We start from the raw sequence: 21958 nt of genomic DNA, 5'->3' as shown, positions 1-21958 counted from the left end.
TCTTGGCAATTGTGAATAATGCTTCAATGAACATGAGAGTGCAATTTTTGAGATCCTGATTTCAGTTCTCTTATACATATATATATATACACACACACACACATATATATATACATATATATATACATATATCCATTCAGAAGTGGGATTGCTAAATCATATAATAGTTCTATTTTTAATTTTTCGAGAAGCCTCCATACTGTTTTCCATAGTGACTATATACCATTTTGTATTCCCACCAACAGTGTACAAGAGATCCAATTTCTCCATATTCTCCCCAGTACTTGTTACCTTTATATTTTTGAAACTAAGCATCCTAACAGGTGTGAGGTGATATCTCTTCGTGATTTTGATTTGCATTGCCCTGATGATTAGCGATGCTGAGTACCTTTTCATATACATTTTGGCCATTCATATGTGTTCTTTGGAAAATGTATATTCAAGTTCTTTGCCCATTTCTTGATGGAGTTATTTGGTTTATTTGCTACTTAGTTGTGGGAATTCCTTATAAATTTTGGATATTTACCCCTTACCAGATATATGATTTGCAAATATTTTCTCCCATTCCATTGGTTACCTTTCCATTCTGTTGGTTGTTTCCTTTGCTGTGCAGGAGCTTTTTATTTTGATGTAGTTCTACTTGTCTATTTTTGCTTCTGTGGTCTGTGCTTTTGGTGTCATGGCCAATAAATCATTGCCAAGATCAGTGTCAAGAAGCTTTTCCCAAAATGTTCATCAACAGATGAATGGTTCAAAGCATGTAGTATATATTTACAATGGAATATTTTCAACTTTAAAAGAAGAAGGGGGTTCTACCATTGTGGCAACAGGGATGAACCTGGAGGACAATATGCTAAGTAAATAAGCCAGTCACAGAAGGACAAATACTGCATAATTCCATTTATATGAGGTATCTAAAATAATCAGACTCATGGAAGCAGAGAATAGAATGTTGGTTGCCAGGGGCTGGGGAAAGGGAGAAATGGGGAGCTGTTGTTCAACAGGTATGAATTTTCAGTTATACAAGATGAATAAATTTGAGAAATCTGCTGTACAAATAGTGTCTATAGTTAACAATAGTGTTAAGCACTTAAAATTAGTTAAGAGGGTCAATTTCATGTGAAGTGTTCTTACCACACACAGAAAAAATGGGACACAAGGAAGCTTTTGGAGGGGACAGATATGTCTATTACCTTGATTGTGTTAATTGTCTCATGGGTTTATGCATATGTCCAAACTCATCAAATAGTATACATTAAGCATGTGCCATTTTTTGTGCATCAGTTATACCTCCATAAAGCTGTTTTAAAATGTTTATCTATATTTGATATCTTCACTTTATGACTTCCTTCTCATGCTTCAACCCACTCCCAATAGAATCCATCTTTTATTACTCCAATAAAAAGGTACTTCATAAGTTATTTCCAAATCCATGGATGCGATGTGAAAATTTTATCTCCTAGTTACTTGACCTGTAAGTAGGATTTGCTTCTGTCTTTGAGACTTGATTTTCCTTGACCCAAAAACTCCTCTGGTTTTCTTCTCATCTCTGCGGCAGTTCATTCTCTATCTTCTTTGCAGGTACGTATCCTTCTCCTCAGACATTAAATGTTGAAATTCTTCAAAATTCAGTTTTAGGCCATTATGTCCTCTCACTCTGGAACTCATAATATGATTTCACAGAAACACACAGCTTCAGTTACCAACTCCATCAAGTTTGGACATTTGTGTACCTGAGACCTCTAATCTGAATTCTGTAAATCCAGTTGCCTAATTAACATCTAAATCTGTTCATTTAAAATATACATAAAGCTAAATACTCATGGTCTCCCTAAACTGCCGAATCTCTCCTCCTTCATTTTCATTTGTCTTAGTGTGTAGTGACACCATTCACCCAGTTGTATAAACCAGACACCTAACAATAATCCTTGAGTTCAGCCTCTCGCATCAGCCACTATATCCTATCCATTATCAATCTTATCCATTTTACCTCCTAGATACTTCCTTAATCTATCTAATGTCCTCTATCTACTCATCGTTGTAAGTGGTAAATTAATGCATGAATATAAATTTCCCTGATTGCTTTGCTTGGTACCTATAGTTTTTATGGCAGAAAAATTTATATTAAAAAAAATCCGTTCATCTTCCGTATATCTTCCCTTCTGTTCCTCCATTCTCCTGTCCCCATTTCAAGCAAGTATACAGGACTCCCTAGAAACCTCTTCCTCAGGAAATATGCCATTTCTAAGCCTCAAGGTGTGAAGGAGGAGATTACAAGGCAGTTGGAGGATTAAAAGCCAGTGAGTACAACAAGCACTGCCTGACACTACCTTGTTACTGGATAGAGCCTTGGAGCTGCACCAACTCATTAGAGGGATGTAGTTGAGAGAGATATAGGGAAGGCATGTAATAGGCATGAGGTATCTATCTCATCAAATATTTCAGCATCCCAAACATTATAGAGGAGCATTTATAAATGGGACATAAAGGTACAGGTGTCCCGGTCTCAGAAGACCAGAAGGACCTCCACAACACTTTCATGTTACAGGGTTTTTATACCACTTTGGTTGTATAAGGTACCTCTAATAATGGCTGAGTCTAAATTCTCTACTTGCTCAGTTATTTAAAGAATTAAATTCATTTAAATCAAGTAAAGAAATAGTAGGTTTATAGCAGCTCATAACTGCTTACTTTTTTTTAAAAAATTTATTTATTTATTATTTTTGGCTCTGTGTTGGGTCTTCGTTGCTGCACGCGAGCTTTCTCTAGTTGCGGAGAGTGGGGGCTACTCTTTGTTGCAGTGTGCGGGCTTCTCATCACGGTGGCTTCTCGTTGCGGAGCATGGGCTCTAGGTGTGCGGGCTTCAGTAGTTGTGGCGCATGGGCTCTAGAGCGCAGGCTCAATAGTTGTGGCACACGGACTCTAGAGCGCAGGCTCAGTAGCAGCACATGGGCTTAGTTGCTCCGCGGCATGTGGGATCTTCGGGAACCAGGGCTGGAACCCGTGTCCCCTGCATTGGCAGGTGGATTCTTAACCACTGCGCCACCAGGGAAGCCCCTTAACTGCTTACTTTATGTAGAAAAGCTGTCACCAATATATGGCAAGAACTTTGCTTGTATAATTTACACTAACTGGTATAATACACCTTCTACAAGAAAACTGAACAAGAATGAACTAGGGAGCAAAACATTTTTATCCTTTGAGCCATTCTGTTTTTAAGGGTTCTTGTAAGCTCTGATGTTTTGTCTCTGAGAGAAAGAAAAAAAAGTTTTTTAATTGGAAATTTAGAGATTTTTTTTAAAAACTTAAAATGGAAGATCTTGGTAGTAATTGAATGTATAGTATTGTGTCATATGTTTTATTATTCATTTTATAGAACTAATTGCCCATGTGTTCCTATAATAGGGGAGGAAAAAATAACGGTTTTAGTCCCAGTATAGATATTGCATGATAAAAGGAGAATGATGACCATCTCCATTTCCAAAGGGAGAACAGGAATTCAAAACATGCTATGCCATAAATCGTTTAATTCAGCATTTTAAAATATTTTGAGCATTTTGAACTCAATGTTTTGTAACTTCTAAAAAAGTATAATGTATATACATAATTTCCACACATTTAAAATGACTTGTTAAATTGTTAAGACCTGACTTCTTTCTCAAAATTAAGGTATGCTAGTCGGACCTGAGAATAGCCTCCAGAGGGCGACCAAGTTTCATCCCTGCAAACAACTGCATCAAAATGTAACATTGCTTCCAACTACCAAACGTAAGGTAGATAGATAGTGGGAAGCAGCCGCAGAGCACAGGGAGATCAGCTCGGTGCTTTGTGACCGCCTGGAGGGGTGGGATGGGGAGGGTGGGAGGGAGGGAGATGCATGAGGGAAGGGATGTGGGAACAGATGTATATGTATGACTGATTCACTTTGTTATAAAGCAGAAACTAATTAAAAAAATAAATAAATAAACTTAAAAAAAAAAAAAAAAAAAAAAGCAAGGACTTTCTAAAGTTAAAATTTGAAAAGCCAGTGATAATAGTTAATCCTTGAAAAAATACCATGACCCAAAGTCTGAATAGCTCTGCAAATATTGGTTGTTTCAGAAGGAGACCACCTCTACTTTGATGGTTTAGTAGAGCAAGGGCCTTTGAATCTAGACAAATCTCACAAAGCTACTAGATCAGCAAAACTTGTCATCAGTTCACGCATGCTCTGATTTTCCTGCTCACTGAAGTCTACCTCTTCTAAGCACCTTGTATTAGCAGGGTTTGGCTCTTGCATTTCCACAGACGTAAGGCCTTAAATTCAAGGGTCAGCTCTACAAATGGTTGATATATTACTTTGTAAATAGAGTTTCATCTATGGAATGGGATAAATATCTTCCTTATGTCTCATTGTTTTGTGAGTATTAAATTAGAGAAATATATGAAAACACTTGACACAATGACTGGTTGGTAAACTTACTTTCTGCCCATTTCTTTTGCCCTCCCTTTTTTTCTCCTTAAATTGAGAAAGATAGGATCTTATTATGTCATTCACTTCAATGTTTTAGTGCTATATCACTCTTCCATTACTTTTCCCCAAAGTATATTTTTAAAAATCTCACAGAAATAAAGTAGTGATTAAGTTTAAATAATTGATATTTCTCAATCCCTAGACAGAAGTATATCTAATAAAAGTAGGTTTGTTAATCCGTGACTGATAATGACTAGAAAATAAAGAAGTATTTCTAATTGGGCAGTCCATCCAATTGGCTCTCACCGTGTACCAATGGATTATTTTTTTTCTACTTATTTCATCTTTATTAAAGCTACAACACAGAGAACATTAGTTGAGTTTACTTGGTAACTGCCCTTTCTCATTATTCCTGACCTGTATCTAACTAGCAGACAGTTACTTTTGATTCTTCTGAGAAAGTTCCTAAAGCATTGCTTTTCTTTATAAAATAACCTTCCTGAAGGTAATGCTAATTTTAACTACTGATCAAGATGGCCTTAATGTGTCCCTCAGTTTGGCTAAACTTCAGACAGGATTTTTCTTTACCATAGGCCCCTAACCTCCCTTTTCTGAAAACATTTACTTTAAGAAGCTTGAAATTATAAATTCTTTCCCTGCCCCTTTGAGATGTAAATTTTCTCCTAGTCACTTGATAATTTTCCAACCCAGAAATGTCTTTCTCAAGGACCTGGGAGTCAGCTCTTTGAAATATAACCTTCAAGAAAGGTATTGCCCCTAGTTCCCAGTCTCTGTGGGGAGTATAGGAGCCTAACTTTGATAAGAGCCAAAGCAAACAGAGATGGTCTAATTATATTGACCAACCTCTTCCCCAGCATCCTCTACTATTTTTCCTACAGCTCATCCTGGCATCTAAAAACTTCCATGCCTTTTGTTTCAGCAGAACGGAGTTCACTGTCTCTCCCCTATTACAGAATCATCTTGAGTAAAGTACTCCTTGCCTGTTTAACCATCTGGTGCAATTTTTCTTTGACATCACTCCATCACATACTCCAAACTGCCTACCACTTTCATATTAATCTTATAAAACTTTGTATATGTGCTGCTGAAGTGAGCACAATCTTTATAGAACTTTGAATCACTCCCTATTTCCTGTGGCATGAAGCCCACCATTCAAACTTCTCCACAGTCTTATACCTTCCAAACTCATTAGTGTTATCTTCCAATTCCTGAATTCTCTCCTCCAATAATATTAGTACATTTTCTTCCTAAACGTGGCTAACATTTCCCCATTTTGAGATTTCATGTGTCTTCTAATTTTTTTAATATTTGGAAATTTTATTAGACTGTATTTGCCCATAACAAATAAAATAGAAATTGTTTCAAGTCTTTGCAAATAAATTTAATACAGGGTATTAAGAACACCAGTGATGAAACTTCTGAGAAGTAAAGAAGGGCCACCTAGATAATGGAGTGATTAGTAGGAATAGGAATTTACTTGTACCCCTATGCTGGAAAGGCAAAGTTAAGGAGAGGGTTGTAAAGGCGTCCAGGGCCAGGTTAAATGATCATCAATGTCAGACCATAGCAGTTCTGTCTCATTGGAGTTGGAGCCGTGGAAGTTACACAGTTGCTGCCTGAGAATCTTCACAAAGTAGAGGAAGAAAGGGAGAAATCTCATAGCTTATCCCTAAACTTCCATATACCATCAGTTGCTTCTTTTTGGCTGCGCCTGATCAGAAGTAAGCTGCCTGTATGAGTCTGCTATCATGTGATAGAAAACAGATTCAAGAAGGAACAATGACTAAATTCAAGAAAAAGCAGTCCCAAACTAGTATTTTTGCTTGAATGTTATGCAACAGTCTGTTTTCTGTATTTTTTCTAACTTTATTGAGATGTAATTGACATATAGCATTGTGTGAGTTTAAAGTGTACAACCTGTTGGTATGTTACATGTTGTGAAATGATTACCACAGCGGAGCTAGTTAACACACCTCCGTTACCTCGCATAAATACCATTTTTTTTGGTGAGAACATTTAAGATGTCTCTTAGCAACTTTCAAGTATATAATACAGTTCTGTTAACTGCAATCACCATGCTGTAGATTAGATTCCCAGAAATTCATGTGCTAACTGGATATTTTACCCTTTGGTCAACATCTCCCCATTTCCCCCAACCCCAACCCCTAGCAACAACCATTCTATTCTCTGTTTCTCTGGGTTTGGCTGTTTTAGAGTCTACAATTTAGTTACATCATACAGTATTTATTTTTCTCTCTCTGACTTATTTCACTCATCATAATGCCCCAAGGATCCATAAATGTTGTTGCAAGTGGCAGGATTTTCTTCTTTTTCATGGCTGAATAATATTCCATCTATGTACCTACCATATCTTCTATATCCATTTATCCATGTATGGACACTTTGGTTGTTTCCATCTCTCGGCAATTGTGAATAATGCTGCAATGAACGTGCGAGTGCAGATATCTCTTTGAAATAGTGATTTCATTTTCTTTGGACATATATATACCCAAAGCAGGATTGCTAATGTATGGTAGTTTTCTTTTTAATTTTTTGAGGAGACTCCATATTGTTTACCATAGCGGCTGTACCAATTTACATTCCCACCAACAGTGCACAAGGGTTTCCTTTTCTGCATCCTTGTCAACATTTGTTACCTCTTAGTCTCTTTGAGGTGATATCTCGTTGTAGTTTTGATTTGCATTTCCCTGGTGATTAGTGATGTAGAGCATCTTTTCATGAACCTGTTGGTGATCTGGATGTCTTCATTGGAAAATTTTTTATTCAGTTCTTCTGCCCAAGTTTTAATTGAATTGTTTGAAAATCTATATCTATCTATATCTATATATAGATATAGATATAGATATAGCCATTGTATGAGTTCCTTATATATTTTGGATATTAACACCTTATCACGTACATGATTTGCAAATATTTTCTCCCATTCTGTAGCTTGCCCTTTCATTTTGTTGTTTATTTTTCTGTGTAGAAGCTTTTTAGGTTGATGTTATATAACAAGTTGTATAACAAGTTGTATATAACAAGTTATATAACAAGTTGTATTTCTCTTGGTGATTTTAAGATTCCCTTGTTATCTTTAACGTTGACATTTTAATTTTAATATTTCTTGGTATGGATCTCTTTAGGTTGATCTGCTTTGGAGCTCTCTGGGCTTCCTGTATCTGGATGTCTGTTTCTTTCCCCAGGTTAGGAAAAGTTTTCAGATATTATTTCTACAAATGTTTTCTGCCCCGTTTTCTCTTCTCCTTCTGGAGTTTCCTATAAGGTGAATTTTATTCCATTTGATGTGCCATAAATCCCTTCAGCTATATTCATTATTTTCATTCTTTTTTCTTCCTTATTCTCTGATTGGATGAGTTCCTCTGACCTGTCTTTGAGTTCACCTATTCTTTCTTGTGCTTCATCTACTGTATTTCTAAGTTCAGTTATTGCATTCTCCAGTTCCGTGACTTCTATTTGGAACTTTCTTATATCTTCTATTTCTTCGTTGAAGTTCTCACTGTTTTCATCCATTTTCCTTCTGAGTTCAGTGAGCATTTTTATGACCATAACTTTGAACTCTTTATCAAGTAAATTACTTATGTTCATTTCATTAAGATTTTTTCCTGAGGTTTTATTTTGTTCTTTTTTTGGAGTATAGTCCTCCCTTTCTTCATTTTGCTTGACTCTCTGTGTTGGTTTCTATGCATTAAGTGAAATAGCCACATCTCCCAGTCTTGAAGAGCTGTGTGACAGATGAACCTTGTCATTTAACCCCGTCTACTCTTGGTTGCCTCTCAAACCTTTGTGATTGTCTAAGCAGTTTATTTTTAATAGACCTGGCACACCATCCCAGCGGTTGAGGGTGTGCCAAGACAAATGGGCAACCCAAAGTGGAGGATCTCAGGCAGCACCGAGATTCAGGTTGATAGGAAGCCAGAAAACTTGGTAACAGCTTTTAAAGAATGCAAATGTATTTAGTCTTGTGAGATTGCAAGTGGAAGCTCTGCTGCGCCCCAGAAGCAAGCAATCTGAAGGTGTTCCCTGGGGAGCAGTCACAAGAAAACAGTGCTTCAGATAAGTGTACAAGCTCCATTCTGGGAGATACCAGTGGACTGTAGTAAGGCAGAGTGAGGGTGGAGAGATGGCACCCCCAGCCTACCTTCCCCGAGAGCACATCCATAGCCTCTAGATGTGTGCTGAACCTGAAGCCTGCTCTTAAGTCTTGTCCCTACTAGCAAATAGGCCTTTTTCATGTAAAGGCTGGGGCTGTGTCTCAGTCTGATGTGTAGTGGTACATCCTGGGGGTGGTATCTTGCCAAGAACTGTCTCTCCAATTGTTACAGTCCCATGGGACCCAGAAAAGAAATCCCTCCTGGCCTCCAGAGCCAGGTGATCAAGGAGCATCCCCTGAGTGGAGGCCACAAAAATGGGATCTCCTGTCTTGGAGATTCTGGCTCTCTGGAGCACATCAGAAGGAAAGTGTGAAGATGATGCTTACTGGCTGAGTGAGGCGGTGGGAAGAGTGCAAAGATGACACCATTTGAATAAAGGGAAAGAGGGAAAAGAAAAAAAGAAAAGAAGAAAAAATATATATATATATAGCAAGACAGAGGAAGAGCAGGGAAGAAGGAGCCAGCTGGCTGGAGCACAAAGCTGTCACCTGCAGGAAAGGAAAAAGGGGAAAAAAGATGGCACCTTTCAGTTTTATCAAGGCAGAGAGAGAGCAGGAAGATGGCACCCGCCAGCCTCTGTCCCTGGGGAGTATTCCAGCAGGCCCCTGTTCCTCAGATTAATGCTTTAAAATTGGGAAGTGAGTCTCTTTCACCAAAAGTCAGAGTGCTTTTCAAAGGGCTGCTTCTACACTTGGCCCTGGGACAGGTGAGTCTGTGCACAGGCCCTTTAAGAGCTGTTCCTCAGTTCACCACAGCCCTGTGGGTCTCATGGGATGTGCCTTGTTGGTCTTCAAAGTCAGATGTTTTGAGGGTCTATCTCTCAGGTGCCAGCCTTAAAATTTGGAGTGCCCAATGTGGGGTCCATACCCTTCACCTCTCAGGAAGAAGCTCCAGGTTTTGAGTTCCTTCCTAATTGTGTGTCTCCACACCAAGGATGGGGTTTATGGCAAAATTGTGTCTCAGCCTTTCCTACCTGTTTTGATGTGGTTTCCCTCTGGTTTTCCTGATGTGAAGGGGTTGCTCCACCATCTTTTAGTTTTCTTCAGAGGAAATTTTTCCATATGTAGCTGTAGCTTTGGTGTGTTTGTGGGAGGAGGTGGGTTCAGGATCTTCCTATGTTGCCATCTTGAACTGGAACCTATTTAATATGTTTTAAATTTTGGTTTTCAATTGTTCAGTTTGTTACTAGTATATGGAAATATGATCAATGTTGTGTATTAATGTTTATGTATTGATTTTATATTCTGAGATCCTGCTAAAGCAAGCTATTATAATTTATTATGAGTCTACTTATACCTTCCTTGGAATTTTCTATGTAGACAGTTATGTCATCTGTAAAGAATGACAGTTATATTTCTTCTTTTCTAATATGTATGCCTCTTTTTTCCTTTTCTTGCTGTACTACACTGACTAGCATCTAAAGTACTAAGTTGAAAACTAAGATAAGAGTGGACCTTCTAACCTTGTTTTGAACTCAGGGAAAAGCATTCATTCTTTCACCATTTCATGTGATGTTAGAAGTAGGTTTTCTGTAGAGGTTCTTTATTCGGTTGAGGTAGTGCCCTTCTATTCCTAGTTTCCTGAGCACTTTTAATATGAAGGGGCGTTGAATCTCGTTCAGTGCCTGTTCTGTGTTAATTGGTGTAACAGTATGTGTTTTTTCTTTAGACTCAATCTGGTAGATTACATTGGTGAGTGTTTACCATTGAACAAGGCTTGCGTCCCTGGAATAAACGCCACTTGGTCATAGTCTGTTATTCATGTGGATGCTGATGGTAGGTATTCTTGTGGATTCCTTCTAGTAGGGTAAATTCTGGTTCCCCCAAAACGCCCGTGTTTAACCCCTCCTATGACAATATGTGCACGTTACCTTGTATGGAAAAATGGACTTTGCAGCTGTGACTAAGTAAAAAATCTTGAGATGAAGAGATTATCCTAAATTTTCTGGGTGGGCTATATATAAACACAAAGAGCTGTGTAGGAGGGACACAGGAAGAGTCAGAGTTGGAGAGACCATGTGATGAGGGAAGCAGAGATTAAAGTGATGCACTTTGAAGATGGAAGAAGGGACTAATTCCAAGGAATGCAGGCAGCCTCTAGAAGACAGAAAGGCAGAGGAAACAGATTCTCCTGTAGGGCTTCAAAAGGAACAAGCCCTGAGACACCTTGCCTAATATCAGACTACTAAGCTGCAAAAACTTTCTTTCACAAAGGGTCAAGGAGGGCTGGGAGCACACATGTGCTGCCCACCTGGACAGAGGGGGACCTGTGAGGCTGACCTACAGATTCTGTGGAGGTGGAGAGACATGAGCCCCTTTCTTCTCCAAGCTCTTTGCAGGGTCCAGCAGAGAGTCATGCCACCTGTGGAAGCCTGCGGCCCCAGTTTTGCATGCTGGTGGTGTAGGGGTCATGTTCGGGGAATCTCTGTTGTCCTAACACCTGCCTGGGTCCTGGGGAAGGAATCAGAACTCAGAAGCAGGAAAAGAGCCTTTGGCCAGCAGGGAAGGGGGTGTGAGGCCCAGGGCAGGTCCATAAAAGATCAGAGCATCTCAGTGCTTTAGGAGGAAGGGGCTTCAGAGGTGGGCCAGCACAGGCTGTGACAGAGGCTAAGCGGACTGGGAGGGGAGGCACTTCTGGGAGACAGCAGGGGTCTACCCCCTGCCCCTCATTGTTTGCTCGTCTCACTCTAATGAGGGGGTCATTTCCCCTGCTCTGATGATTCGAAGCCTCTGCCGACACCCACAGGACGGTGACTGAGGCCTCCACACTCCTCAGCATGGATCCCAGCTCCCACTCAGATCTGGGGCCACAGACACCTCTCCCACCCCCTGCCGCCCCTGTGAGCAAGCTGTTCTTGTGAAACGTGGTCATAGTTTGTTAGGAGGACCTGTTTCCTATGGGGATACAAACCAGTGTTGATACCAGTACACACACACGTCCAGCCATGGGTGCAAAGGGAAGGGACAGTAGCTCTGGGGTGTCTTTGCAGACCCGGAGGCCCCGGACGCCAGTCCCCACGGCCACAGCCACATGGGTCCTCCTCCCTCAGTTGAACGAGATGCTGCTGCACAGAGATCCCACAAGTTCCACAAAGGGGCCCGACTGTCCTTTCCCTTATACACACCTTTAACGGGGGCCCCATGAATCTCCCCACACCCATTCCCCTTGTTGCATCCTCATTGGGATGAAGAGGTAGCTGCCTCCACCACTCTCCACATTGCAATAATCCCAGTGGGACTAGAGGATGCTCCCGCTACGATGAGGCAGACAGTCCTGTCCCCATGGCCAAGACTTTTCGTCTCTGGTCAGGCCACCCACACAGGAAACCCTTGATGAGCGGAGGGTCATCCCAGCGCCGTCGTCTGGCCACATGAGGAAAGCAGAGAGAAGCTCCATAATGACAAGGGCTGTCTCCAGGCTCCATCCTAGAAACTGGTGAGTGTCCAGAGGGCTGAAAGGCACAAGAGCAGCTCTGCCTCCCCAGAAGGTTCAGGGATGCAGAAGACGGTACAGATGCCCCAGAAGGGCCCTAGCCTAGCAGGCGTTAGAGAAGGGGCTGATGAGGGGGTCCCTGGGGAAAGTGAGAGCTGTGCGTTCCCAGGGGCAGCCTGAGGAGTCCTTGTCTATGTGGAGGAAAGGTGTGGCCACCTGTAGACCCAGAGCTCCTGTGACCTCCCTCATCCTTCCTTCCTCTCAGGATCGCTCTCTGTGGAGCAGCTCAACACCAACAAGATGACAGTGGCCTGAGAGCATTTCCCACGAAAACGATCTTTGTTCACAATTTACATACATCACTCCAAAGGTCCTGCTCCCACCCACACCTGGCCACACCCACCTCCCCCACCTCCCTAACCCCCCACAATCCCGCTCCCCCTCCCCACCCTGGTGGTCCTGCCCCGCTCCCTTCCCCCCACATCATCCAGGATCAGCACTGGGAGGAGGAGGAGGAGCCCCTAGGCTCCCCAGGGGGCTGCCCTGGGGCCTCGCCCTGGAGGGCCGGCCCAGCTGTTCCCTACTGGCTGCAGTGCTTCTTCCTCCTCTTCCCACGCTTCTTTGTGTCAAACGGGTCACGCTTTCTCTTTCTCAGCTGTGAGGGGCGAGCCAGCCCCAGAGCCAAGGCTGGCCTCCCAGAGACGCCGAGGCCAGCCCCGGGGATGGGCAGCTTCTCAGCAGCGGCTGGGCGTCCACACAGAGCCCGCTTCCTCGACTTGGGAGCGGCTGGTGGAGCTGGGCTGACGCCTCTTCTCTGAGAGGAGGGGGACTGGGGAGCACTCTGGGCCCCCCAACCTCCAGAGGAAGCCAGGGCTGAGACATGCGCAGGACTGAGGGACATCCCGAAAGGCACCAGTATATGCTGAGAGTCTATGATGAAGACGCTTTGGAGCACCTCCTCGTTCTCACTGGACCCTTCCCTGGGCACTCGGGCCTCCCGAAGAGGAGAGGCCTTTCTGAGAACAGACGCATCCCTGGATCTCAGTAGAGGGCCAGTGCGCCTTTGACCCTGGGGAGGGGAGAGCCGTACGGGCCGGAATATAGAGAACTCCTGACGTCCTCCAGAGGGAACAAAGACTTCGGGCCTGCCCAGGGCAGTGTCTGTTTGCATGAGCCTATGAAGAGCCTGAGAATCAATCTCTGGTGGGCAGGCTTCATCACTGACCCCTAGATGGGGGTCTTGGTCGTGCCTCTGGGCACCTTGGCCGGCGTCGGACTCAGAAGGACTTGAGGCCATTCCGGGTGCACTGTGACTCAGGGCTGCCCGCACACCGTCGTCCTCTTTCAAGGCCAGGAGTCGTTTCTGCACCAGCTGGTAGGAGGGAGGAGGACAGTGACGGCTGCACACACACGTGTGAGAGGAGGAGCACTGGGCAGTGGGACAATGGCCCTGGGGGGGAGGAGGGGATGGGCGACCCCAGGACTCGAATCCAAATACAGACACTGTGGCAGTCCGGCCATTCTCCTGCAACTGATTCCCAGCTTTGTGACCTTCCCTCCCCTCCCGGCTCCCTATCCTCTCCTTCCTTTCACCCTGCACTGCACCCACCCCAGAACGGGCCCTTCCCCATGCCAGGTGTCCCAGGCAGGGGAGGGATGGACAGCGCTATGTGGCCCTCCTGTTCTGGGGCCCTACCTCTCCCCTGTTCACTGGGGTCCCTCTGTGCCCTGGTCTTCCTGAGTGTCCCTTGTGTCCCCTGTTCTACCGGGGATCCCTCCCTCCTCTGGCTCCCCTGGGTCATCTGGGTTCCCCTGTCCCCTGGATCACCTGGGGTCCCCCTCCCGTGGGGTCCCCTGGCTCCCTGAGTGTCCCTCTCCCTCCCCTGTCTCACTTCTTCGGGGGTGAGCCCTTCCTCCTGCTCCAGCTCCTTCTCTAGGGCCAAGAGATCCAGCTGTGGGTCTGGGGAAAGCAAATCTGCCAGGAATCCAGGGTGAATGACTGCCTCCACCTAGAACAGAAAGAAGAGGCTGTGAGCATCCTCGGCCAGGAGTGGCCTGTGAGACAAGAAGGCCAGGAGGGAAAGTGAAAAGCAGAGACCCACCCCACTCTCCTCCACAAGGCGGGGATGGTCAGCGCGCACACACACACACACACACACACGCAAACATGCACATACACAGTCACACACAAAAGAGCACATATACAGAGGCACAAACACAGACACAAAGGCATACACACAGATAGACACAAACATATACACACAAACATCTGCGTAAACCTCCCCTAACACCAGGCTCAGGAACAAGGAGCTGAGCTTAAGTCCCAACGGCCTGAGCAGAACCCAGATCTTGGGTGCTGAGAGTTCCATGCCCTGGCATCTTGCAGACCCCAGTCTCCAGGCCTAGCCTACTTTGGTGACAAAGTCCTCCTGGGAACACAGCTTGTCGATACAGCTTAAGAGATCCGGGTCCGAGTAGGTGCCGTCCTCTTCCTGCTGCAGCTCATTTCCGTCCTCTCCCCATTCTGCATCTGAGTCGCCTGTGGCTGAGTGGACGGGCCCCACCAGCGCCTCCATGATGTCCATATACTCCCTCACAGCCTCAGGTGGAATGTCCTCGGGTGCCTTGGGCTCCGGGGGTCGCTGGGACCCGTGTGGCTTCGGGCGGGAGGGCTGGGCCCTGGGGCCGGACATCCTGGGAGCACAGGCTGCGGCAGAGCAGGAGGAAGGGAAGGAAGGTGAGGGGCTCCCGGTCCACCTCCTGACCACCGAGCGCACGCTGGTGAGGGCACTGTTGGGGGACATTGATGTGGGTGTGGGGGGGTCAGGACCACCTGAAGCTTCATGCACAGTTGGAGGGGGGAGGTAAGGGGGCATCTAAGAGAGTCACATATAAGGAAGTGGGGAACCTCCAATTTTCTAGGGGTGTCCCCATCAAGCCCACTTCTTAGGCAGACTTTGTGTGCAGTCCTTTGACAGGGAGGCGTGAGAGAAGTTACAAGATTGACCAAGTCAATACCCCGTAGTAACAAAGGGCATCTGAGACCCCACCCCCCACCCCCCGCCTCGGTGGCTGTTTTGCTTGAAAGACCAATGCCCCTGTCTTGAAGGAAAATGATCCACATGGGAAGAGTGGCCAACCCTGGGCCCCTGTTACCTGTGCGTTCAACTCCACTGGGAACCTGGGTGGCCGGCTGAAGGCCCACTTTCGGGGCTGGGGGCCCCTGAGGATCCAGCTTCGGTGGGGCTGGAGGAGGCAGGCCCTGCACGCACTGCATCCACCGCAACTGCTGGATCTGCATCTCCTCCTCTGCCTCAAATTGCATGAACCTGGGGTGTGACGGAGGCACAGGCCATCCTGAGAAAATGGCCTGGGTTCTGGAGCCCAACAAAGGCAGCCAAGAATGAGGGATTGGGAGAGGATGTGCCTTGGGGCTGTCCACAGCAGAGAGCTGCTCCTGGAACTGATACAAGATCTGGGACCCTTCCTGCCTCACCAGCACTGGAGAGCATTCAACAGCATAGAGCCAGGTCGCTGCATTGAACCAGGTCAACGGGACACGTGGCTGACCCAGGGGGCACCGTCCCCATGCCCCCCATCCAGAGCCACATGAAGGGCTGACAGCCAGAGGCTGGAACAGGCATGTGTTCCCCACAGGGGTCCTTGCCCAAATCCAGGACCCTGGGTTGGGACTGAGAGTTCTGGAACGTAGACCTGGAGACAGGGCTCAGGAGAGGCTGGACGATGTGGATGCTGAGCTTAGAGGACAGGCCTTCCTTTCCTCTGAGAGGTGCTTGTTTGTTTGGTTTTGTTTCTTAAACCGAGGGGATTACCGTGGAGCAAACACTGGAAGGGCCAGAGACCCTTGGGCTGATGACAGCTGGCTTCCCCAGCTTCTTGAGGGATGCCAGGGTACCCACTCAGGCCACTTTTCGTGAGGAGAGGGGGTCCCAAATCTATGTCAGTGGCCGCCAGCCAGCCACCACTAAGGAAGCAGCAGGCTGGCGGGTGGAGCTCTTTCCCCAGCCCAGCCCATATGGCCGGAGTTGGACCCCTACTGGACTCACAGCTTCACCCTGCCCCGTCCTGAGACCTTCATGTGAGGGCAAGGGTAGGTCAAACTCAGGGGAGGGCAGAGCTCGTGGTGGAGGAAGGACAGAAGACCCAAACTCTCAAGGTGAGGGAGGGGTTTCTGGAGGACTGTAGGGCCTCTGGGCTGCGGGCCCCCCGTTCCGAGCGACAGCCCTTCTCCTTTGTCCTCTCTGATGAGCACCCCCACGGCCAGACCCTGCCCTCACCCACTCGCCTCACCCTCCACGCAGCCCCTGGGCCCAGGACGCTGACTCACTTTTGCGCCATCTTGTAGTAGATCATCCCGTCAGAGTTGCTAATGTGCTGCCATTCCTGCACGGCCCTGCACAGTCCCTCCTCCAGTGTCATGGTGGGCTTCAGGCGGGCCAGGGATCGAAGCGCTGGGCTGTAAGCACTCGGGGTCAGTCTCTGTGCCCAGCCCAGCCCCCACCTGCCTGACCCCACCCACCAATGTGGACCACACATCACTCAACACAGCATGACTGAGCAACAGGAGAGTGAGAGGCAGGTGTCTGGGAGAGCAGAGACAAGGCTTCCCGGCTACGGCTGTCACCGCCTCACACTCACTCGAGGATGACCATCCACTCCCAGGCTAGAGCTGGGACACTGTGCCCTGGGGAGCTCTTTTCCTCTTCAAGGCTGCCTTTTCATAATAAAAATCACCATCATCAGTGAGGCGTGGCATGTGCCAGGCAATCTGCTCACACTTCATAGATTAGCCCAAGGAGTCTTCTGCACGGTCCTCTGAAGGTGAAGTGTGATTGTCCCCTTTTTACGAGGGACCGCAGGTTTAGGATGGAAATGCCTGCCAGGCTCACAGCTCTAGTGGGAGAGAGCCCATGCCCTTAGGAGAGCTCTACCATCACCCTGTTCCTAGTGGAATTCTCCACATCAACAAAGTCGAGGCGTGCATGAAGCGCTCTCCTGGGCCCCGCGCTCCTCCCCCTTCTCCGAAGTGACCTCCCCCGGCCACGTACACTCAAGTGCTGTATGAAAGGAGACGTCAGCACAGGAGAGTGTGGCATCCACTCCTTGGCTCCTCAACTTACACCACGACCCTCTCTGACTGCAAGTCTTCAGGCCGTATTACCAGGAGAATCATGGAAGAGCAAGCTGGCTAGACTCACAGGGGGGTGGGGTCAGTTGAGATAAGGCACATTTCAGTCATGATGTCATGGACTGGCAGGCTCGCCCGTATGACTGACAGTGTGCCTTCTCCTGGCGTGGACATCGCCCTCACACCTCGCTTCCAGTATCCCTAGAAACCTAACCTGCGAGTCCATCCCCAGTTCCTCTTTATCTAAGAGCTCCGATAAGCTCATGACCCCCTGAGCGTTCACTCACATGAGAAAGCAGGAAAGAGCTTCTGCATCAGGACTCTGGGGAAGGTGTCTCCGGGCCAGTGGCTTGAGGCGCTGCCACCGTCGGAAGTTACTGTACACGCTCTGGTGGTTAGAGCAGTCCTCCTGCGAGGCATAGGGCTGGTTGGTGTCCAGGCTGCCCTCCCTGGAAGTGCCATGTGGCCATGGCCCAGAGTTCACTGGGCGAATGTTAGGGGCCATCTGGGCAGCTGGTGGTGGAGCTTGAGGAGGAAAGCCTGGGGTCCAGCCTCGCTTGCCAGCCTGAGTAACTCCAACAGCTGGAGCAGTCACAATGGTCTCCATCGCAGGGGTTGCTAAGAATATGGGTGCAGGACATGCAGCACTCCCGCTGAGGGCCCCTGGAGCGCTCCAGTTGAGGGGGCCCTGAGGAACGATAAAGGTCTGAGTCTGGGGGGCCTGCACTGGCCTCCCTTGTGACCTGACTTGTACAGTGAAGTTGCAAGCCCCAGGGGCACTGGGGCCACAGCCACCATTAGCCACCAAAGGCATCCTGGGGAAAGCTGGCAGCCGCAGGCTGCTGCCAGGAGGGAATGCGGGGGTGATGAGAGGTGGCAGGTGCTGCTCCCAGGGTGGCCAGTGCTGGGTGCCAGGAATGGGTGGAGGAAAGGACACTGCCATGAAAGTAGACAAGGAGGCACCGGGGTTCATGGTGACATCCGTTCCCAGCACTGCAGATGCTGTTGAGGCAAAGGAAAGGAGTGAATGGAGGAGGAGAATGGGCAAGTGGGACTGAGGCTTTCTGTGGCATCAGAGTGTAAATCTCCACAGATGAGAGACTCTTGGACAAGGGAAACTGCAGCGTGCAAATGTCTTCAAGTGATTTTCATGCCCTGACCTCCAGTTGAGAATTATTCCACTGGTGACCCCACGCCCATCCACCAAGCTCCCTGACCCCTGCCTGCCGAGAAGAAATTGCCTCAGCAAGCACTCACTTGGAGAGCCTCCCTAAGGCACACCCTGGCACCCTCACAGGCTGTCTCCCAAGACCTGGAGCTGTGTGGACATCTGCTCTGTGAGAAATGCCCCTCAGCCGGCGTACTAGCAGGTGGGGCCTTCTGCAAGGTAAGTTCTAGGCCCCCAAAGGCCCTTTGTGGACAGGCACTGTGTAAAATATTAGGGCCCCACCTCCTCCTCAGTCCTCCTTTTCCTGATGCTCAGTATAAATCCCCTCTTTCTTTCCTAGCCTCACAAAACAAAACAAAATGCTGGAAAATATCTCTAATGGAATCCTGATACAAACCCATGACACTGGCCCAGAAAGCACCTGCATCTCCGAACAACCCACAGCAGATACGTAACATGGGCCAGGTCCTGCCACCCCTTCCCCAGTGCCCAGAGTCACTGTCATCAGTCAGGAGTTCTGTTCCTAGGGGCTTGGGGTGGTCTGAGAAGTAGGCGCGTGTCCCTTAGATTCTGTCATTTCACAGCCAGTGATGGCTGCAGAGGATTAAACAAGGGCCAGGGAATTGTCATGTTACATTGGTCGTGGGAGTATAGACTGCCTGTGGTCCTTCCCCTTCCAGCTCCCAATAACGGAGAGACAATCTGAGATGCAGGCATAAGCCAGATGCCATGGCGATCAAGTTGTCTGAAACACATCCCCGTTCAGGAGAACAAGGTACACACCACGGTGCACCTAACTCACCAGAACAGATGTCATAGGACGTTTAATAGTAACACAGAAGATCATCTTCCTGATCCTGGGCTACACTCCTTCCCCCTTTAAAAGAGGAAGCAGGCTTCATAGACATTCCACCCGAAACAACCCCACTCCACATCTGTTCCCTGTCCATGAAGGAGTGACCTGAAATAGGAACAAACTCTTCCTCTCAAGGCAGCCTGAGGGTCCACCATGAGATACTGGACAAGATGAAGTAGGTCTGAAGTACTGCCATTCCACAAAAGGAAGAACAATTCAGAGCAACTCAGGAACCTGAGCCCTCTCTTGGCTGAAGTTACTCGTAATGGTTGCCCATCCCCTGTTGAATCCAAGGCAACAGTTACCTGAACTGACAAGTGAGCTCTGGGCTGGGAGGAGTGGACGAGGTGTGGGCTGCGGCAGTTAGAGTAACCCCCTGCCTAGCTCTCGGAGAGGACACTTCACTGCAGGTGTGGCCACACACAGCCCCATTGAATAGTTTTCTCACCAAGACCATCTCTCCCCACGGCCCCCTGAGATACAGTATGCTCCTGTTCAAACCCCTTTGAAAGATACGGTGAGGCAAGCTTCAGGTGCCTCAGGAACACAATACAGCTCTAGGCTTTCCTCATGACCCTCCCTGTGTCACCACCAGGACATCACACACATCCTTACACACACGTTTCAAAGTGGCTTGTCTCCCTTCTAGAAAGAATCAGACTGTCTGCTGCCATCCTTTCTCCATAGCCAGGGCAATTCCTCTGGATCCACCTCCAACGACCCCTCCTCCCCAGGGCAGTCTCAGGTTTCTTCAGGCTCCCCAGTCTCCCCAGGTGAAATGTCCTTGTGCGTCCAGTGCTCTCTTCTCCCTCTACTTCAGTCCAACTAGGTGCCCACAGTTAAGTGTAACGTGTGAACCTGAAGGATGTGAGGATGGCAGGGTCTCTGAGAACACACCCCCAGCCTATAGGCTTACCTCCTATTGAAGCCATCCTGCAGGCTTGGGCACGGACTACTGCTGCCTGGTAGCCTCAATGAGAAAAGTCAAGACCAGGAGCCAGAGAGCGACCTGCTTCAGCAAACGCTCGGGATCCAAGTCAACGAGGGACACGTTTGAAAGTAAAGAGGAAAATGCGGGCTGAACCGTTCTGCGGTGGGGGAGGGGCAGAGGGCACGTGGGTCGGGGTGGCGTGCGCTGGGGGGACATTCCACGAGGGCTCTGGCAGGTAGGCAAGAACCGGAAGTTCCTTCCACCTCCCACAGTGGCAACACAATTGGCGTGTGCCTCTTTAGGCAGTTTATAAACTGTTGTTTTGATTCACGGCACCGAGGTTGAGCATGACAGTCCCTTCCTTTCACGTCTTTATCCATCAACCTAGGTTTTTTTTTTTTTTTTTTTTTTTTTTTGCGGTACGCGGGCCTCTCACTGTTGTGGCCTCTCCCGTTGCGGAGCACAGGCTCCGGGCGCGCAGGCTCAGCGGCCATGGCTCACGGTCCCAGCTGCTCCGCGGCATGGGGGATCTTCCCAGACCGGGGCACGAACCCGTGTCCCCTGCATCGGCAGGCGGACTCTCAACCACTGCGCCACCTGGAGCTTTTATAATGAAGGAAAACTTATATGATTTGCAACCAATAACTTCATACTAGAGGAATGGTGAGGCAAAATATTGTACCCAGGCACTCGAGAAAGGCAGGCTTCCTTGTTGCTTCCTCCCTTTGTTCAGTCATTCAACCAATTATTTACAAGATTCTCACTCATAATTCTGATACAGTATTTGAAGGACTCTTCTCAAGGCCACTGATACAAAAATTGCACTGTGCAAAAATTAGCCAGTCCCAATACTGCAATCACTTTTGTAATACTTCAAAATCCTACACCCCACAGAGATAATCAAATTAGCCCAAATGTAACTTGGGAAGACCAGTCACAGAAGGGAGTATCTAAAAGTCCTTTGGATCATGATCTCTGACTATTCCTGCACAGAAGGTGGGGGCGGGCATTGACTACTGAGAAAAAACATCTCTGGACATGCATCACAAGCCTCAGAAGACAGTTGATCTTCCACTCAATCACGAAACATTAAAGAAACGAAGAGATACCATGTTTGTGTCTTGTGGAGTTTTCAAGTCTGCACTTGGAGGCGCTTAGTGCTGTTACATGTGAGGGGTCTTCAGAGGCATCCTGTTGAGTGAGAAATGCTCTAATCTTGCATTTGACCAGAAAGCGGATCTGATGATTGAAGTTTCTTTGGGAAGTATTACAAAGTCAGGTCAGTAAGTTGATCCCGCTACTATTTTTGTTGTTGTTGTTTTATTGTCAACTGAAATTCTGCAAGATATTATAAAAAAGGAGGGAGGGAAAATAAAATTGTTCCCATACTACCTGTTGAAATTGGCCCAGATTGTCAACTCTTTCTCAAAATTATTTTAAAAAAAACCCCAAAACCGTACAAAGGAAACACCTGTGAACACGGAGAAAAAATATTCTAGTAGAGTAAATGCGTTGGAAAAACTCTAGGAACGGAGTCAGGAGACAGTATCTTAAGAGTGTTTCCCAGGTCTGAAATTCTTTGCTAGCATTGTTCTTTAACGGAAACTTCAGGTGTGCTAGGAGAAAGGACCTACTGTTTTTTGAAAGGCATTAACAAGAACCAAGGAACGGCAGTCCAAAGGGCATGAAAGTACTTGCCCCAATTTGAGGCTACTGTGCTTACAGCGGAGCTCTCCAGAACTCTTTGTAGCTAAGTGCATGGGTTTCACGAGT

General features: G+C 47.1%; 1 protein-coding gene and 1 long non-coding RNA gene across 9 annotated transcripts in view; one reads left to right on the top strand and one right to left on the bottom strand.

Annotated features, from left to right (window-relative positions):
* Positions 1-21958, top strand: part of LOC308619859 — a 154590-nt gene that overhangs the window by 119185 nt on the left and 13447 nt on the right. The gene's annotated exons all lie outside the window — the stretch shown is intronic.
* Positions 12348-17275, bottom strand: LOC308620065 (NUT family member 2G-like; the record flags this gene model as incomplete). Its single annotated transcript, XM_081239403.1, has 3 exons — positions 12348-13453; positions 13974-14090; positions 17264-17275. 3 exons carry the CDS (start codon positions 17273-17275, stop codon positions 12662-12664), a joined length of 921 nt encoding a protein of 306 aa, XP_081095529.1. The 3' UTR covers positions 12348-12661.

Source organism: Mesoplodon bidens, assembly GCF_964165515.1.
Source record: "Mesoplodon bidens genome assembly, chromosome: 7".
Taxonomy (NCBI): domain Eukaryota; kingdom Metazoa; phylum Chordata; class Mammalia; order Artiodactyla; family Ziphiidae; genus Mesoplodon; species Mesoplodon bidens.
Note: the sequence above shows the minus strand (reverse complement) of the source record. Positions and strands in the feature narration are given on the sequence as shown.